Source organism: Spermophilus citellus (genome assembly GCF_964194105.1).
Source record: "Spermophilus citellus genome assembly, chromosome: 4".
Lineage (NCBI taxonomy): Eukaryota > Metazoa > Chordata > Mammalia > Rodentia > Sciuridae > Spermophilus > Spermophilus citellus.
The window spans coordinates 200807942-200824505 of record NC_138185.1 but is presented as its reverse complement, the minus strand read 5'-3'; the positions used below and the strand labels follow the sequence as shown (position 1 = coordinate 200824505).

General features: G+C 46.3%; 1 protein-coding gene across 7 annotated transcripts in view; it reads right to left on the bottom strand.

The window, feature by feature from the left end:
* Positions 1–16564, bottom strand: part of IFT43 (intraflagellar transport 43) — an 82739-nt gene that overhangs the window by 11613 nt on the left and 54562 nt on the right. For all 7 annotated transcript variants that reach the window (XM_081289257.1, XM_081289258.1, XM_081289261.1 and 4 more), the window contains 2 exons: positions 13576–13608; positions 12874–12920 (listed from right to left, as the gene is read on the bottom strand). In XM_081289257.1, the coding sequence (XP_081145383.1) occupies positions 12874–12920; positions 13576–13608 (80 nt within the window). The remainder of the gene's footprint in view (positions 1–12873; positions 12921–13575; positions 13609–16564) is intronic.

Below are 16564 nucleotides of genomic sequence, written 5' to 3'. Positions count from 1 at the left end.
AAAGGGTCTTTTAGGTAAACCTAGTCCGTCAACCACACTTATGGACTTGGGAATCACATTCCCAGTGTGTCCTCCTGCGTGTGTTCGCTGACGAGTCCATGTGCACCACGCGCACAGCGACACCTGTGAAGCTTGAGAGAGGAAGGAAGATCCACCAGCTGCCCATCACGATTGCCTCTCGCTAGGGTAAGAGGATCCCGTCACCTCCCCCAGATCTCTGCCTTCTCTAGGTTTTGCTGGCTCATGTCCTTCTTTAGAAACTAATCTCCATTTTGAGCATCAGAAGGAAAATGTTTCTCCAGCTGAGGGCTAAGTGATGTCCTAAGTCCAACCTCAGATGCATAAACATCCCTGTCCCCTCCCATCTCACCTGAGCTCACCTGGTGGTCAGGCTCCAAACTGAGAAAGTGAACCACAGCTGTGGGTCCAGGAGTGTGTGAACAGTCACCAGCCATCTACCCCTTGCTGTTTTTGGACGAAGACTATTTGGTGCAACCTATCTTTTTCCATGGCAGACAGCATTAGGCTTTTTCTTTATACAGTTCCCATCACTTGAAAGAGACCTCATAGGACACTGACCCTCTATCTCCTTCTGGTCAAATAAAAATCTAAGGAGTCTGAGATCTCTCTGAGCAGTGCTTCTCCCCAATGTGGGCCTGTGTGTTTAGGATGTCACCTGCTCTCAACCCTTAGCTGCCCCTCTCTTCACAACTTCACGGAGACGTGTCCCCGTCCTTCCCCAGCTCACAGCCATGCATGGGCAGCTGTGTGACACTGAATGGGAGTATAACTCTGTCCTATCCTGATCCTGTCTTCTGAATTCATTGAGGACAGAAGCCAGGGAGTCACAGAACAAACACCCTGATCTCTGTAATGATTTCAGGGAGATGTAACTCTTTACTTCTGTTGGTGTTTACTGTCAGATGATTTGCTCTTAATCACATTCCTCCAAACAGACCACAGACTGCTGATGGCGTTTTCCTAGTTCCTGGAGGAAGGTTATGCCTGTGTGCGTGGCACAAGACTTTTCGTTCATTCTTCCCATTCCACCTCTTCAGATGGGCACATGCAAGGAAGCTACTTACAGAAACAAAGAAAATGGGACCCCAGAGGAGGTTACTACCAGCATGTTTTGGACAGAGATGTAATGATAGTAATTCGGGGCTCCCAGGTGTGACCTAAGTGATTTCGGGGCACCCCCACCCTGGGGCATAAACACACTCCCTTCCAGCTCCATCAATGCAGCAGGGGGTCTGGTCAGGACTCTGGGCTTTGCTGTGCAGCCCAGCAAAGGTAAGGAAGAACATGACTGAGCTGACCAGGAACTAAAACCAAGCTTAATACAGTTCTCCAAACTGGAATTCTGTCTCTTGTAGCAGAGGGGGCCAGAAGAAGATAGCAAACCAGTCTCTATCCTACTTGCTGAATCAGGTAATTCCCAACATCTCTCCCTCTGGTGGACTTCCAGAAACCTACTCTGTGATTACGCACGCTCTTGTTAGGCTAGGGTCATGTTGCCTTGCATCTCCTCCTGCAAAATCCAGAGCCAAGTGAAAACCACTTCTTTCACTTAAAGAAACCCTTAGGAAGTTCATGTAATTTCTGTAGTGTCTTGCTTACTCTGGGGCCCTGCTCTGGTGAAACCCAAGCCCTTGTGACCTCAAGGATCTACATCTATTAGAGTTCATTTTTTTTTTTTTTTTTTAGCTGCCAGGAACTTGGCTGTAACCACCTATCGAGAAAGAACTAAATTCAGATCCCTGGTCTAGAAGGTGCACCCCACTAGGAATCAGGAATCTTGGATCCTAGATCCACCCCTAATTAGCTGATCTTACACAATTGCTTGGCAACTCTAGTCCTAAGGTTCCTTATTACCTTAGCTAAGATAGCTGGCTGTCCACTGGCATATATCCATGAGATTGAAAACAAAAAAACAAGCAAGACTCCGTCTCTTAGATTCATCTATGGTAGTCCTTCGAAATATTCCACAGTCACAGCCATGGCATGCAAATAGAGCACTACCCCTTTTGTAAAGCATCAGTGTAACAAAAATCCCTCTTCTATAATGCAACCAGCCAGCGGATTCCACCTCTAGCCATCACAGACTCCATTTGGTATTCCCACCATCACCTGTACCACTTCCTAGCGTCCTCTTATAGTCCATGCAGTCTTTCAAATGTCGCTCTCTCTGTGCTGCTGCTTTATTTCTTCTGCTGTGTCTGAGGTGGGTTGCAGGGAGCTAGGAACATGGCATTTCAGAGCCCACGTAGTACCCTGGGGAGCCTCTGGGCTCACCAAACCTCCCAAATTTCCCCAACTCATCCAAACCCACAGAAACTCCATCCTCTTGCCTTAAAATAGGTTCTCTCCTCTGAAAGATTCTGCATAGACACAGGAATTCATTATGCAAAAGTAATCTCAGTGGACTTGATGGAGAAGAAAGGATAACAAGAAAGAGAGGACCCGTCAAACCTGAAAATTCTGTTTCGTGTGACAAGAGCTTTAACGACCTGGCCTCTTTAGCTTTTCTTTGTTCAGCCCAGACACTGTTGTGGACAAGACTTCACAGGAAGAGGATCAGCCAACGGGTGATGCTGAGAACCAGTGGAGGAGAGCAAATGTGCAACAGGGTGCTGGAAAATCGCGCAGAGGTTGCTTCTTCAGTAGGCGAGGCCAAAGAGCAGCCTAGAGCCGCTAACAGCCCAGTGAGGGCAGAGGGATTAGGAGACGCAAGACCACATCAGATCCTCAGCACTGCCGCTTACCAGCACGAGCATGCTGAGCAGTTAGCACAAAGCCACCTGCTAAACTTACAGGAATTTTGCATGTGAGTTTGCTGTAGTTTCAATCATAAATAGCTCTCCGTGTCTGTGTTAAAGGCTTGGTGCCAGGTTGGTGGAAATGTTAGGAGACAGGGCCGAGGAGGTCCTTAAGTCATTGGGGTTGTTTTCCTGAATGGGATTGTGGGACCCTGTTATCTTCCTCTTTTTCCTGGCTTCTTGGCTCCTGAAGTAAACAGTTTGCTCTGGCATGAGCCTCTTACACTTATCAGCCAACACCCCGCTGGAGGCCCAAAGCAATGGGCCTCATCTTAGACTGGAGCACCCAAAATCATAAGCCAAAATAACCTTTTTCTCATTATATGTTAATTATCTCAGGTATTTGGTTATAGTAATGGAAAACTGACGAAAGCCAGGTTGTCAAATATAAACATCAATAAAGATGAAGTTATACAATTATAATTAAGATATATTAAAAACAAAGGTAACAGATCCTCAAACTCACCACTTTCTACATGCTAATACACTTTACTTCACCTGTGCTCTTGAAATTATGCTCTTGGAAATATGATGCGACTGTGACGTCCTAACTTTGTGGACACTGACGTCATGGTAGTAGCTTAAAACCAGCCGTGGTAGGAATATCTGCACCACAGAAACTGGCACACTGTTTCTCTCCTGGAAAGCTGACTGTTGATCTGCCATCACATCCTGGCTTACTGGCCATGTGACCTCAGTGAGTTCTTCAACTTCACAAAGCTTTGATTTTTTTCTGCCATTAGATGGTGAGAATCACAGTATCTCTCAGAATTGCTGGGGTGGGGGGGTTAACTGAAGTACTGCAGGTAAGGCACAATGCCTGGTGCATGGCAAACAAAACATTAACTGTCAGAACCACTTCCTACAAGAATGACTTCTTTTTCAAATTGCTTACCAGAGTCCTATGAATAGAACCAAGCACAGATACAAGAGGGCAGCTTAATCCAGGAACAAGTGAGTACAAACCCCTACCCCTGCTGCAATTCCTGCTCCTGTGCTTGGGAAGAGACAGGGTTTAGAAAAACTTCAGTGACTAGTCCCAATAACTTTGAAATTCAAAAAAACCAAACCTGTTTGAAGAAGCATTATTTAATAAAACATCAGTGGTAGTTATAGGAGTTTAAATAAAATCAGGGAGGCAAAGGAGCTAGGTTTAGGAGCCACCTAGGAAGCTCCATGAAGCTGTCTTAAGCTTGAGGAAGGAATGCAGTACACCATGGAATGTTCTAAGGGAGAATGGAGTTGAGACACCAGGGTTCCAATTCATCTGTCCTTTATTTTTTGTACTGGGGATTAAACCCAGCAGTGCTTCACCATGAGCCACATCCCCAGTCCTTTTTATTTTTTTATTTAGAGACAGGGTCTCACTGAGTTGCTTAGGGCCTTGCTAAATTGCTGAGGCTGGCTTTGAACTTGAGATCCTCCTGCCTCAGCCTCCCAAGGTGCTGGGGTTACAGGTGTGCGCCCCAACCTGGCTAACTGATCTTCTCTTAAAGAATTCCTCTACTTTTTCTTTCTCAACATTGATGCTGTTTAGGCTCAGGGTGACTCTGATGTTTGTAACAGAAGGGATGAAGAATATAGTCAAGGGTTAAGCAAGGAATGAAAAAGAGCCCAAAAGAATCAGAAAGCCCAAGAGAGAGATGAACAGCGAGTGGAGGACATGGAGGGGTGGCGGAGAGATGGTCCTCTAGAGATAGCATATTTCCAATCCCACTGACAGCCCAGCACTTCACATCTCCAGCCTGGCTGCCTGGCTGTGTTCAGCCACTTTTACCTATTTTCCCTGTTGACATGGATAGAAAATTGAGCAATTACCCTTAAACTCAGCTCTCAGATCATCCAGATTGCTACACTTGCGGAATTAAGTCCCAATCGCCCCTGGCTAGAAGTGGCTCGCGTAGGCTTGTCCTTTAGGAATTAAATACTTTTTGGTTGGCCAGAAGGATTTATTGTTCCTAAGGTTTTGAGGTATTCAATTCTGTCAAGACTGTATCTTAGGATGCAAAGGAGCCCCATCTCCAGTGGAGCCCAGGCACGCCCAAGAGCCGGGACTGCGGGGAAGGGGAGTCCCAATTCCACTCACAGCCCTGCGCGACACCAAAAGGCCATGGTTAAACACAAGAATCACTGATGGCTTTTTTAAATTTCAACTCGTGCTTTCAGAGACCTTCTACTTTTTAAAGACATACTGTGGGGCTCACAAATTCTTTTCTAATTTGAATTTAGCTCTGAGTAAATGATTTGAAAGTTGAGTTCTTGTCTAATTACACATTCACTTGTTGTTTTATCCTGAATATTCTTCATCCTTTTTTAAAATAAGGAATTTCCTTTCTTCTATCCACGGCCTCTCAATGCATTTAGTTTTCTGTAGTGCTGGGATCAAACCCAGAGCCTCTTGCACACTAGGCAAGTGCTCTACTACTGAGCTCCGTCCCCAACCTGTGATGTTCTTTTGTTAAAGGTTCACATTCTGCCCCGAGTTTACTTTCTGTGAGCTGGTTTTAGAGCTGGGGAGACCACACAGGCCTTCAAGAGGTTAGGGAGTGATATAACCTGGTCCTTGCTCTCTCCCTCCTCCCCACCCAGCCCCACTACCACCTCTCCTGAAGTTTACATTGAAGTTTGAAAGTCCCTGCTTCAGAGTGGCCTTCCCGCATCACCTGATCCACATCAGTCTTTTGTTTTTTCTTTCTCATAGGGCTCTGCACTCTTCCTTTGGGGCACTCAATCATAATTGTGTGTCTGTTTGACCCCTACTTCCCTGACTGGATAAACTGCACGGGGACAAGGACGGTGACGTTTCCTTCACCACTGCATCCCCAGAGCCCAGCCCCGTGCATCACAGGTAGGAATGTTCAGCAAACAGCTGCTGAAAGAGTCAATGAGTGACTTCCCCAAAGTCACCTGGACAGGCTGAGTTCAACCCTATTCTAGATCTGACCTTTCTCTAATGCCATTCAACTTTCCATGACAAGAGTCCAGGGCCTTCAGACAAAGCAGGAACTTGATTCTCAGAATGGGTGATAATGTCACTGAAGGATGGCCATTTCAAGACCAGTTTTACCTCCCTACAATTTTGGGACCCTACTGTCATCTTGGGATCTGTCTTGTCATCTTCCAGCTGTTCTCTGTTACAAATTCAATGTCCCTGAAGCACTGCGATGGCGACAGCTGGGAGTGATGCTACCTGGAATCATCAAGGTGGATGACTGCTGGTCTTTACAACTTCATTCAAGGCAGAGCACGTAGGGCGGCTGAAGACTTGTCGCTGATGATGGATGAGACGCAGGCTTGGCTCAGCAGAACCAGCTTCTCCTCTGGTCACCTGAATTCCCTCTTCACCCTCCAGCTGGGGTCTCCTCTCGGATCTGGCATCTTACCTTGGGAGGCGTTTCTCATTTTTCTCTAGCTAACCAAGCCCTGCCCATCCTTCAGGACCCAGTACGAGTTCTTCCTTCTCCCTGAAGTGCTCTCAGCCCACAGGGATTTCTTCCTCTCCTCAGCTCAAGGCCATTAGTAATATAAGCCACCGACATGGCAATCACTGGGGGCTGCCTTAGCTACTTAACTCTTGTAGTGCTTTTGATCTTTTATCTTCCAATAAGGTCCTGAGTTCCTTTACAGCAGAGGCCCATAAGGTCTTGTGAAGGACCTGCAGACCAGTTCCCAAAGACCTAATCCAACTGGTAGGTGCATTTCAATTCGTTTACATGTGCTTTTATAAAATTCTTTCTTGGGGGCTGGAGTGTGGCTCAGTGGTAGAGAGCCTGTTCACCATGTGCAGAGCCCTGGATTCGATCCCCAGGACCAAGAAATGAAAAATCTGTCATTTTTCCCCCCAGTTTTTATTTTTTTGGTGCTGAGGGTTGAACTCAGGGCTTTGTGCATTCCAAGAGCATGCTCTACCATGAGCTGTGCCCCCAACCTGTCACTTTTCAGGATGTGCCCCCTCCCCTTCTATCTTGCTGTTTCACAGGCTCAGATCATCCACCTGGACCACACAGCCATCAGGCTTACAGCCTGGCCGTGGTCTTGCAAACAGTCCCCACGTAGGACATTCTTGTTAACCAACATGGCACAAAGCCACCTCTAATCATCACTGACTCTTCCTCTTCTTCTCAGTTTGAAGACATGTCTCATCTACCTCCAAAGCTCTCTCCTCCCTGTTTTTCTCTTCTCTTCCCTGGGAAGCAGGAGGCATCAGTGGAGGGAGGCCATGCTTCTCTTTTCTTCGGAGGCATCGGGGGCTTGGAAGGAAGAGTGTGCCTTCCCCAGGGAAGAATGAGCTGCGTGTACCAAGGGTGAAGCCAGGGAGCCTGAACGCTGAGAAGTGCATCTAGAGGGACATGGCTCCCGAGAGTTCACCATGAGAGACGGAAAGAAAGGAGTGAGGCTCTCTCCTCGCCAGACCAGAAGCTCCCAGAGGACAGGGACTGCACCAAAACCTGCTGGCTTTCCTCAATGACACCTCCAAGTCTGCTGGTAGAAGGGGACCATGGAGGAGGAAGGAGACCTGACCTCTGGTCTTTATTTCTCCTTTGGGATTCCTCACCCATCACCCACCCCCACTAACTGTAAGAAATGATCATCCCCCTCCTAGGTCCTTGCACTGACAACCTGGAAGAACCTGGATGTGACTTTTATTAAGAGAACCAGCAGGCTTCCTTACAGGTGTCCAAAGAGCTATTTCATGTCTCCGCTGAGTGAGCATCTATGGATGATTCAGGGAAATCTTGCCTGGAGTCTCCTCACCCACCGGATATTCTAAGTTCAAAGGAGCAGCCTTCACCAGCCAACCAAGTAATTCTCCGAGCAAAGATAATTCTAGAAACTAGTTATATGTAACATATGATTCTTACTTCATAATGGATTCTAAACATTCACAGAGAGTGAAATGGACTAAGTCGAGTGTGAAGTGTAACATATGAACTGAGTTTCCATTAAAGGACCCAAGCATGCCTGCATGGAAAACAGATTTATGCTGGAGAAGAGGCATTCCTCCAGGAGGGAAGAGCACGTGCGCTCTCTGACAAGGAAGGGTTTCATGCTTCAAGCCTCCAGGGCCCAAATAAAGGCCAAATCATGAATTTCATGTTGCAAGTTTATGAAGGGGGAAAAAATACTAGAGGTGTTCTCTGAAAATAGGCATCTTTCTTTTTTCCTTCCTTAGTGAAATTGTTATTAAGCACCCCATCAATCACTTGAGGCACTCTATGTCATAAATCAGGAAACTGACATCAATACAAATTAACTCATTGAATGAGACACCAGAAGCCTCTCTGAGGGTCCCAGCATCTATTACAGAGACTAAGAATGAGGGCTCTGGGGTTCAAGATCCACCTCCAAATCCTGGTACTGCCATTAACTAGTTGTGTGACCTTAGAAAAAGTTATCTCTATCTTAGTTTGCTCATCTTCGAAATGGGGATAATGAACCCTTCATATGTCTACTGACAGGTGAACATACTGTGGTATGTCCATACAATGGAATACTACTCAGCAATAAAAACGAACAGGCTAACAACATACACAACAATGAGGATGAATTTCAGAATCATTATGCTAAATGAAAAAAGCCAGGCACATCAGTAAATGTCTGAGGCCAGGGGCAGAAGAGAGATGGACAGGGGCATGAGGAAATTTTGTCTTATGGCGGAGGGTGATGGGAATGTTCTGTATGTTGATGGCGGTGGTGGCTACACAGGACATGTATATCATCAAAACTCAAATTATGCACTTTGAATGGATATGGTTTACTATATGCAAATAAGATATTGACAAAGATGATTTTAAAAAAATTTTTCCCATGGATTTCAGAATGAAACAAGAGAACATGTAAAATGCTAGGCCTGGCCGGTGGCACATAAGTGCTTGGTAATACCTGACGATGGTAATGCTAGTGGACACTGAGGTCCAACAGCAAGCGTTCTCTTGGGTGTCAGAAGACCAGAGTCTCTCTGAGTCCCACTATATTGTATAATAATCTGTAAGCCTCAATTTCTTAACATGTTTCCACATGGCAGGTTTGGCCAAGAAGGCCTACAGAGTCCCTTGCAGCTCAACAATTTGTTTTTACAGTGACATCTCTCATGGCAGCCCATACAACTTCTAATAGCATGCATTTACTACATGGGCAAACGGCAGCATTCAGAAAGTTTTGCTTTGACATTTAAAGGTCACTCCTTGAAATGCACCATTTTCTATGACGATAAAGATGGAGAAAGTAGGATTTCCGAAGTCCTTTCCAGGGAGTTAGAAAGACAGAGTATGGGAAAGCTGACTAGCCCTCCAACAGGACAGTGAATTTAATTGTTTTCCTTTGGAAGTTTTGGCTGAAGAACTCTTAAAATCTTTCTTCCAAAATGTAATGTTTTCTTCCCTACATCACAAGTCTCTGAGTGTTTTGACAAATACACAAGCAACTGGGGACTGAAACTGTCCCAAGAAGACCCACTCAGGAAACAGCCGACTTGCAGTATGCTCACTCCTATGTGCCATCCCAGACTGGCCCGATCCTCATGCTATAAGCTATCTGCCTTCATTACCATTTCCCTCTCCCTCATTCAAATCTGAGACTCCAGAACCATTATTCTAGCATTATAAATTTTCCTGCACGCTGCTGCTCAACCTCCTAACACTTTTATTTTTTGGGGGTATTGAACTCAGGGGCACTCGACCACTAAGCCACATCCCCAGCCCTATTTTATATTTTGTTTAGAGACAGGATCTCATTGAGCTGCTTAGCACCTTGCTTTTGGTGAGACTGGCTTTGAACTCATGATCCTCCTGCCTCAACCTCCCGAGCTGCTGGGATTATAGGCATGTGCCATCACGCCCGGCTGGCTAACACTTTTATTAACATCTAGAGGAGGCCCTGTTTCCTTGAGTCCTTGGCACATCCTCCCAGTCACCTCACTGTCCTGTGCAATTCATGGCTGAAGCAGCTGACAATCTGTGAGGATAGTCAGAACAAAAGCAGTGCCAGCAACCACCAATCACCGAGTTGCCAGTTCAGTGCTGGCAGGACATCCCAGGTACAGGTCTGGGAAAACAGACTTTGAGAACAGAAATGCAGGTGTCTTAGTTACCAGGGTCACTGGGAATTATTAGGGATAAAGTCTGGCAGCTGAAAGGAGATTAGTGGCTAAAGCTAAAGGAGGAAGATCTGGCAAAAAGAAACGAGCTTGTCAACAGGAGATACTGGAAAGCAAAGAAAACCATGGAGGAAAGACAAGAGCATGCTCAGGAGCTCTCGCTGCTCCACAGGTAGGCTGCCCGTCTCACCTCTAGAGCTGACTCTCCACCTTGGAACCCCTTTGGGATGAGATGAGGTAGAAGTACTTTTTCACATGACCCCTATACTCTCCAGTGCTCAGTCCTGATGTTCAGGGGCACCACAGCAAGCAGGTTGCAATTGTTAGTGTGCCAAATACTCACCTGGGCAGCTTAGCTAACTTATTTCCGTTCTCTGGCAGCAGTTACAGTTTGACTTGACCATGGCCAGGGAAGAGAAGACTGGGAAGCTGTGCAGAGGAAAAGCTTCAGGATCCGGACTGTCTGTATGTAAGCCATGCCTATGTAAGGTGAAAGCCCACAGGCTGGGCAAAGAATTAGCACCAGGAAAATGTGAGCTGAACAATCCCCAGAGCTCATATGGAACTGCAAGAGGCTCAGCTCCATCCAGCCAGAGGGGAGAGACCTTGGTGAAGAACCAGGCACTCAGCAGAGAACCCTTAGTGCCTCAGTGTTTAGGGCTAACTCCAGACCTGCCCTATCAGACTCCAAGACAATTCTCAAAATGAAGAGATACATTAACTGCCTACCAAAATAAATAGGTCAGTCATTCAAGAAAGATGCAGAATCCAGCCATTCAACACATGAACATTCACAATGTCCAGCATCCAGTCAAAAACTACTAATTGTGTAAAGAAGCAGAAAAATATGACTTATAATCATACTAATAGAAACAGGCTCAGAAAAGATAGAGATAATGGAATTAGCAGCAAAAGGATGTGAAAACAGCTACTATAACGCCTATCATCAAGAATAAAGAAAACTAGCCAAGAGGGTGGCGCAGGCCTGTAATCCCAGCTACTCAGAAAGCTACGGCAAGAGGATCCCAAGTTCAAGGCCAGGCTGAACAACTTAATGAGACTCTGTTTCAAAATAAAAATAAAAAGGGCTGGGGATGTACCTTAGTGGTACAGTAGTTACCACCAGTAACCACTCCTCAAAAGGAATAAATGAAGTCTCTAGAGCTATAACAAATTCACTGAATGGGCTATTTTTTTTTTTTTTTTTTTTTTGGTGCTTGGGGATTTGAACTCAGGGCCTCATGCCAGGCAAGCACTTTACCATTGAGCCACATCCCCAGTCCCTGAATGGGCTATTTTAATAGTTGATTGGACATTAAAAAAAAAATCACAAAAAAGAAAAGAGCAGTTACACAGCAAGAGAACCATCCAAACAGAAGAAAAGGGAAAAGTAGACTGAAGAACAAACAAATAACAGAAAAACCACTGCCTCCATGACAACAGTGTGGACAAACATAACTAGAATCCCAGAAGGAGTGGAGGAAAAACATATATAAAGAAATACTGGTGGGGCTGGGGCTGGGGCTCAGTGGTGGAGCACTTGCCTAGCATGTGTGAGGCACTGCGTTCGATTCTCAGCACCACTTATAAATACGTAAATAAAGGTCCTTCAACAATTAATAAAACTATTTTAAAAAAGAAAGAAATACTGGCTAAAACTGTTTTCTGAATTTGATGAAGATTATAAATCCACAGACTCCGGAAGTTCAAATAGAATAGACACATACACAAAAGAACTACATTGCACAGAGGGGAACAAAGACAAGAACGACTACTGACGTCGCACCAGAAAGAACGTGGGACAAAAGATGATGAAGTAACTAAAGTGCGAAAAGAAAAAAAAAGAATCATTAGCCTAGAGTTCTGTGTCTGGTGAAAAGTGAAGACACTTTCAGGCCGGGAGACAGGGCTGCTCCACCAAAAAGTATCAAGTTCTAAAGGAAACGGATGCCAGGGAGGAACCAGGATCTCCATAAAGGAGTGAGAAGTATGAAAACGGTAAATAAGGAAGGGTTTTTTTTTTTTTTTTTTTTTTTTTTTTTTTTTTTTTGTAGTCCTGGGGCTCAAACCCAGGGCCTTGTGCATGCAAGGTAAGCACTCTACCAACTGAGCTATAGCCCCAACCCAATATGCAGGTGTTTAAAAAAGCTTTAGTAATTTTAGGTTCCAAACATAAGCTCCCCTATAGTAGGTTGCTTTTAGAGAGTCACACAGGCTATATCTCTTCCCTTGAGTCCTGAACACAAGCTGATGCAGAGCCACAACCGCTGGCCTTTCTAGTCCTTATTTGTCCTTCATTTCCACAGTCAGTATTAACCGACTACTATGTGTCAGTACTGCAGATGCCAAGTGAATAAGTCAGAGTGTCTGCCATCAAGGAGCTTAGTGCCTGGGGCAGATGATGGGGAGGGGGCAACCAAGTCAACCAAGAGTCAGAGTGGGACCTCCTAAGTGTACTCAAATCCTAGCAGAGCTGTGACCTCAGGCACTCTCTCGGTGCTCAGTTCCTATGACTATGAGATGGGGATGACAATGGTACTCTCCATCTGAAGAGTTGTGGTGAGGCTCAGTATTGTAACCTACAAACTGACAGAACTGGCAGTGCTGGTGCCTGGTGCACACTGAGCACCCAGGAAGGTCTAGCTCTTGTCGTTATGGTGGAGGTTTGCCAAGGAGGCTGTGGGGGCACAGAGGACATCTGAGAGAGAGGACAGGATGGAAAGGGAAGACATTCCAGAGGAGGCGACACTTGGCTAGGTTTTCAAGGACAAGCAAGGTCAGTGGATAATGATGGGGGTAAGGTACTCTGAGCAGAGGCAAGATCATTAGCAAGGCATGGTGATAGGACTCTGTGCGTGAGGAGACCACTGCACACGAGTTCAGCAAGGCTGCAGTCCAAGAAATGCCCAGGGCTCTGCGCCCTCTCTAGATGCCTGACTTCCTGCGTGGTCATCTTACCTCCTCCGTCATCCATTCCATCCAGGCTGTGCCGTCTGAGGCGGTGGCTGCCCCCAAAAAAAGAAGAAAAAGAGAGAAGATGATGAGTCTTAAACCCCAAAAGAAACACCCATTTTTTATTGCAGCCACTGTTTCTCTTAGGTGGCTATGTCCCTACGCCAGCTTTCATCCCCCATCGTGGTCAGACCTAACTGGGCAACTGGCTCTGCCATGTATGGTTCCACGGCCTGCCCGATGCTCCACTCTGAAGGCCGTCCTCACGCACCATGACATGAATGCTTCCCTGCCCCTGGAGGTGTGACACTGATGGCCTTGCTTTTACAGTCACATTCATCTAGAAACTTCTTTTTCTTTTTGAGGTAAGTCTGAGGAGAAGGTAAGGCTTAGCAAGCTGGCATTGCTTCTGCCTGTTTCTGTCAAGCTTAGGTCAGCATCCTGAGACGAGCACATAGCAATTCTGAGATCACTCGGTGGGAGAGATGATGTGGGCACTGATACCAGAGTCCAGACCGTCAGCCAGGGAGGCAGCACCGTCCAAGCCCTTGACCCAGTATGCACGAGACCAGCCCCGGTCCACAGCCAGATTTGTGCTATCTTATTTCTAAACGCTGTGTTCACCACAGGCTGAAGATATAATGACCACCAGGGCTGTGCTGTTGACAAAGGTCACCAGAGGATGCCATAGGAAAACTGGATACATACTCTTCTATCTCTTCTGAAGCCTTCCTCCCAAACCTGCAAAAGAGAAGATGAGGTTTCTGAGAACACACGAGTCTCACATTTGGGGTAATGTTCTGGGAAAGGGTTTCAAAGGTGGGGACAAATTAGTATATCACAGTGCTTTAATTATCTGATTCCTCTTTTTTTTTTTTTTTTTTCCTTATGCTGGGGATTGGACCCAGGGATACTCTACCACTGGGCCACACTCACAGCCCTTCTTATTTTGAGACAGGGTCTGAGTTGCTGAGGCTGGCCTTGAACTTGTGATCCTCCCTCATTGAGTAGCTGGGATTCCACCTGTGTACCACCACGCCTAGTTATTCAATTCCTCTTTCTAGACCAGCCCCATAATCAGCACAAGCAAACCACAGATGCTACAGTGCCTTGTACTGCTTTGTTCCAGCATAATTACAAGTGAAACTGGCGCGATTAAGAGCAGGTTCAACAAGGACCTTAAAACCTAAATGAACACAAATGATATGGCACCCTCCTTTCAATAGTAACTGTCCCATTGAAAATCAAAGTGTTTTCTTAGACTGAGGCTCTGGGTCTTATTTGGAGGTGGTAGTTGTCAGCATGTAGAGCTTCTTGGGGCAGAAGTTCTGCCTGTAGGCTTGGCAACTGGTTATCCCCCATGACATTCCACGAGGAATAGGCTGCATGGTTGACACACACTCAGTGGCACAGGAACCATCTGGGGACACTGTTAGACATAACTGCTGGTCCAGCAGTGGGACGTCCCTGAATCAGCTGGTTTGGAGAGGAAGAGCCTAGGACTATGCATTTATTTTAAAAAAGTTCAGGTAATTCTAATCTAAGGAGGTCACTACTGACACTATGCGAAACCCCGACCTAAAGTCCTCTAACTGTGGCTGGCAAATTACTGATGATGATGATAAAGCCGGGTGCTGTGGGCACGGAGATCACATTTTTAGTCTAAAAATTCCTACAATAAGAATTGTGTGTTGTTTAAATGAATTTTTGGATCGGAAATCTAGCATGGCGAGCCAGGGTTCAAAGAGGTGGTGGCCATGTCCCTAGAGCCCAAAGGCAGGATGCATGAGAAAGCCCTTGACAGGGTGGGTCCATGGGAAGAGCTGTCCTGAAGCCAACCACCAATTCCTGCAAGGTGTAAATGATTCTCCCTGAGAATCTAGCCATAATTTCATTTTTATTTTAAAAAAAAGCCAAAAATAAAATATATGCTAAGCCTGAGTTTAAAATAGAGTAACTTCCATGAAATTTAGACTACATCAACTGGACTATTTAGGGGAAAAAAAGGATGGTTGACACCAGGAGGGAGGAGAGAGAGGGTAGGGAAAGTTGGGGGTTGCAGAGAGACCTCCCAGGCTGCAGCTTTTGGCTCTGGAGGGCAGAGGAGGGGCCCGATGGCTGGGGTAGAGGGAGGCGGAACAGAGAGGGCAGCGGCAAGCAGCCAAGGCAGGCTGCACCAGAGGCCCTGGGCATCACCCCTATTGCTGGGTGACATGGTATATTCTAATGCCTGTTCTAGTCAGAGGACCACTGAGCCAATGCTCCGAGCCCCCACGGCCACCTTCTGTGTCCTGGGAAGAAGAAGTTATCCTAGTTTCTGTCATGCCCAGAACCACTGCCTCCAACCATCCACAAGTCAAACTCGCTAAGCCTACTGTACAAATGACCCGCTGTTCAAATGACTTGGCCAACATGTCACCAATGGTGGAAATGCCTGATTGAAGAGGGGTAAGAGAAAAACAGGTGACGGAGGCGAGGCAGATGAACCCACCCTCACTTTGTACTTAAGGGACATACTCGGCTGTGACTGCCTTCAGGAGCGTGGCTGAACTGTTCCTTTCCTAAGCAATGTGCTTGGAAAAAGCAGTGGCGGTTTTGTCTGAAGGAAACAGTAATAATGACAGTGAATCCTCGGGGGAGTCTCACTAACTGCCACTTATCCACCCAACACCCAAGAAGGGGGGTGAGTTTAATATTCATCTTAATTGCCAGAGAGCCCACATCCTGTTTTCTCCCCCTCTAGAGGGAGCCCAAGGATCCTACCCAGACAGGAAGAAGGGAGCTCTAAGGAGTCTTCAGGCAGCTGGGGTTGTGGCTCAGGGGTAGAGCGCTTGCCTAGCATGCATGAGGATCCCCAGCACTGCATTAAAATAAAAAAGGTATTATATCCATCTACAACTAAAAAAAATATTTTTTAAAAAAAGGAGTTATCAGGAATGGGCAGCAGGGCATCTCTTAGGTGGCGTGCTCTCTGCCAGAGATAACAGGTTTGGGTACTTCCTCCTTGTGGACAGGGAGCCTGATGGGATGGAGCCCCCTGCCTCTGATCTTCATCACAGATGGAAACTGGCCACCTCTGGACTTTACCCAGTGTGTTATGAGAGTTTGGCTTGTTTATTGTTTTGTTTTAACATAAATTTGTTGCCCAAATGGGGAGATTTTCTTTATGAAAGTCCAGATTTCTGCTAACGCTGGTCCCTACCTAGGGCGCCCTCCCACCAGGCCCAGGACTAGCTCCGCAGCACTGAGTCTTGTTGCTGGTTCTCTCACAAGAGGCAGTAGGTGGGGGGAGAGGTTCCTACAGCTCCAGGGGATATCAAATGTGAGAAAAAGGAGGCTGAGGGGAAGCATGTTTGGGAGAGTAGCTGGGAGAGTGTTTCTCTACAGAAACGTGAACACACAGACAATCTGCGTGGTGTCTCAGAACAGAATCTGAAGTAAAACCCATTTCCGATTCACTTTATCTGTTCCCAGAGGCACCTGGGGCCAGCACAGTGACAGGCCCAGGAGACGGAGCATCTCAGCACAGGTTCCTAAAGACCCCTTAGATCATGAGATCAATTTAGTGGATGGCCACCAGCCTGCTTTGCTTTGCTTTCCTTCCTTCCTTTTTCTTTCCTTTTCTTCTTCTTCTTCTTTATACCACAGAAAAGAGTGTACTGCAAACAGGATAAGCTTTTTGTTTTTAGTTTTACTC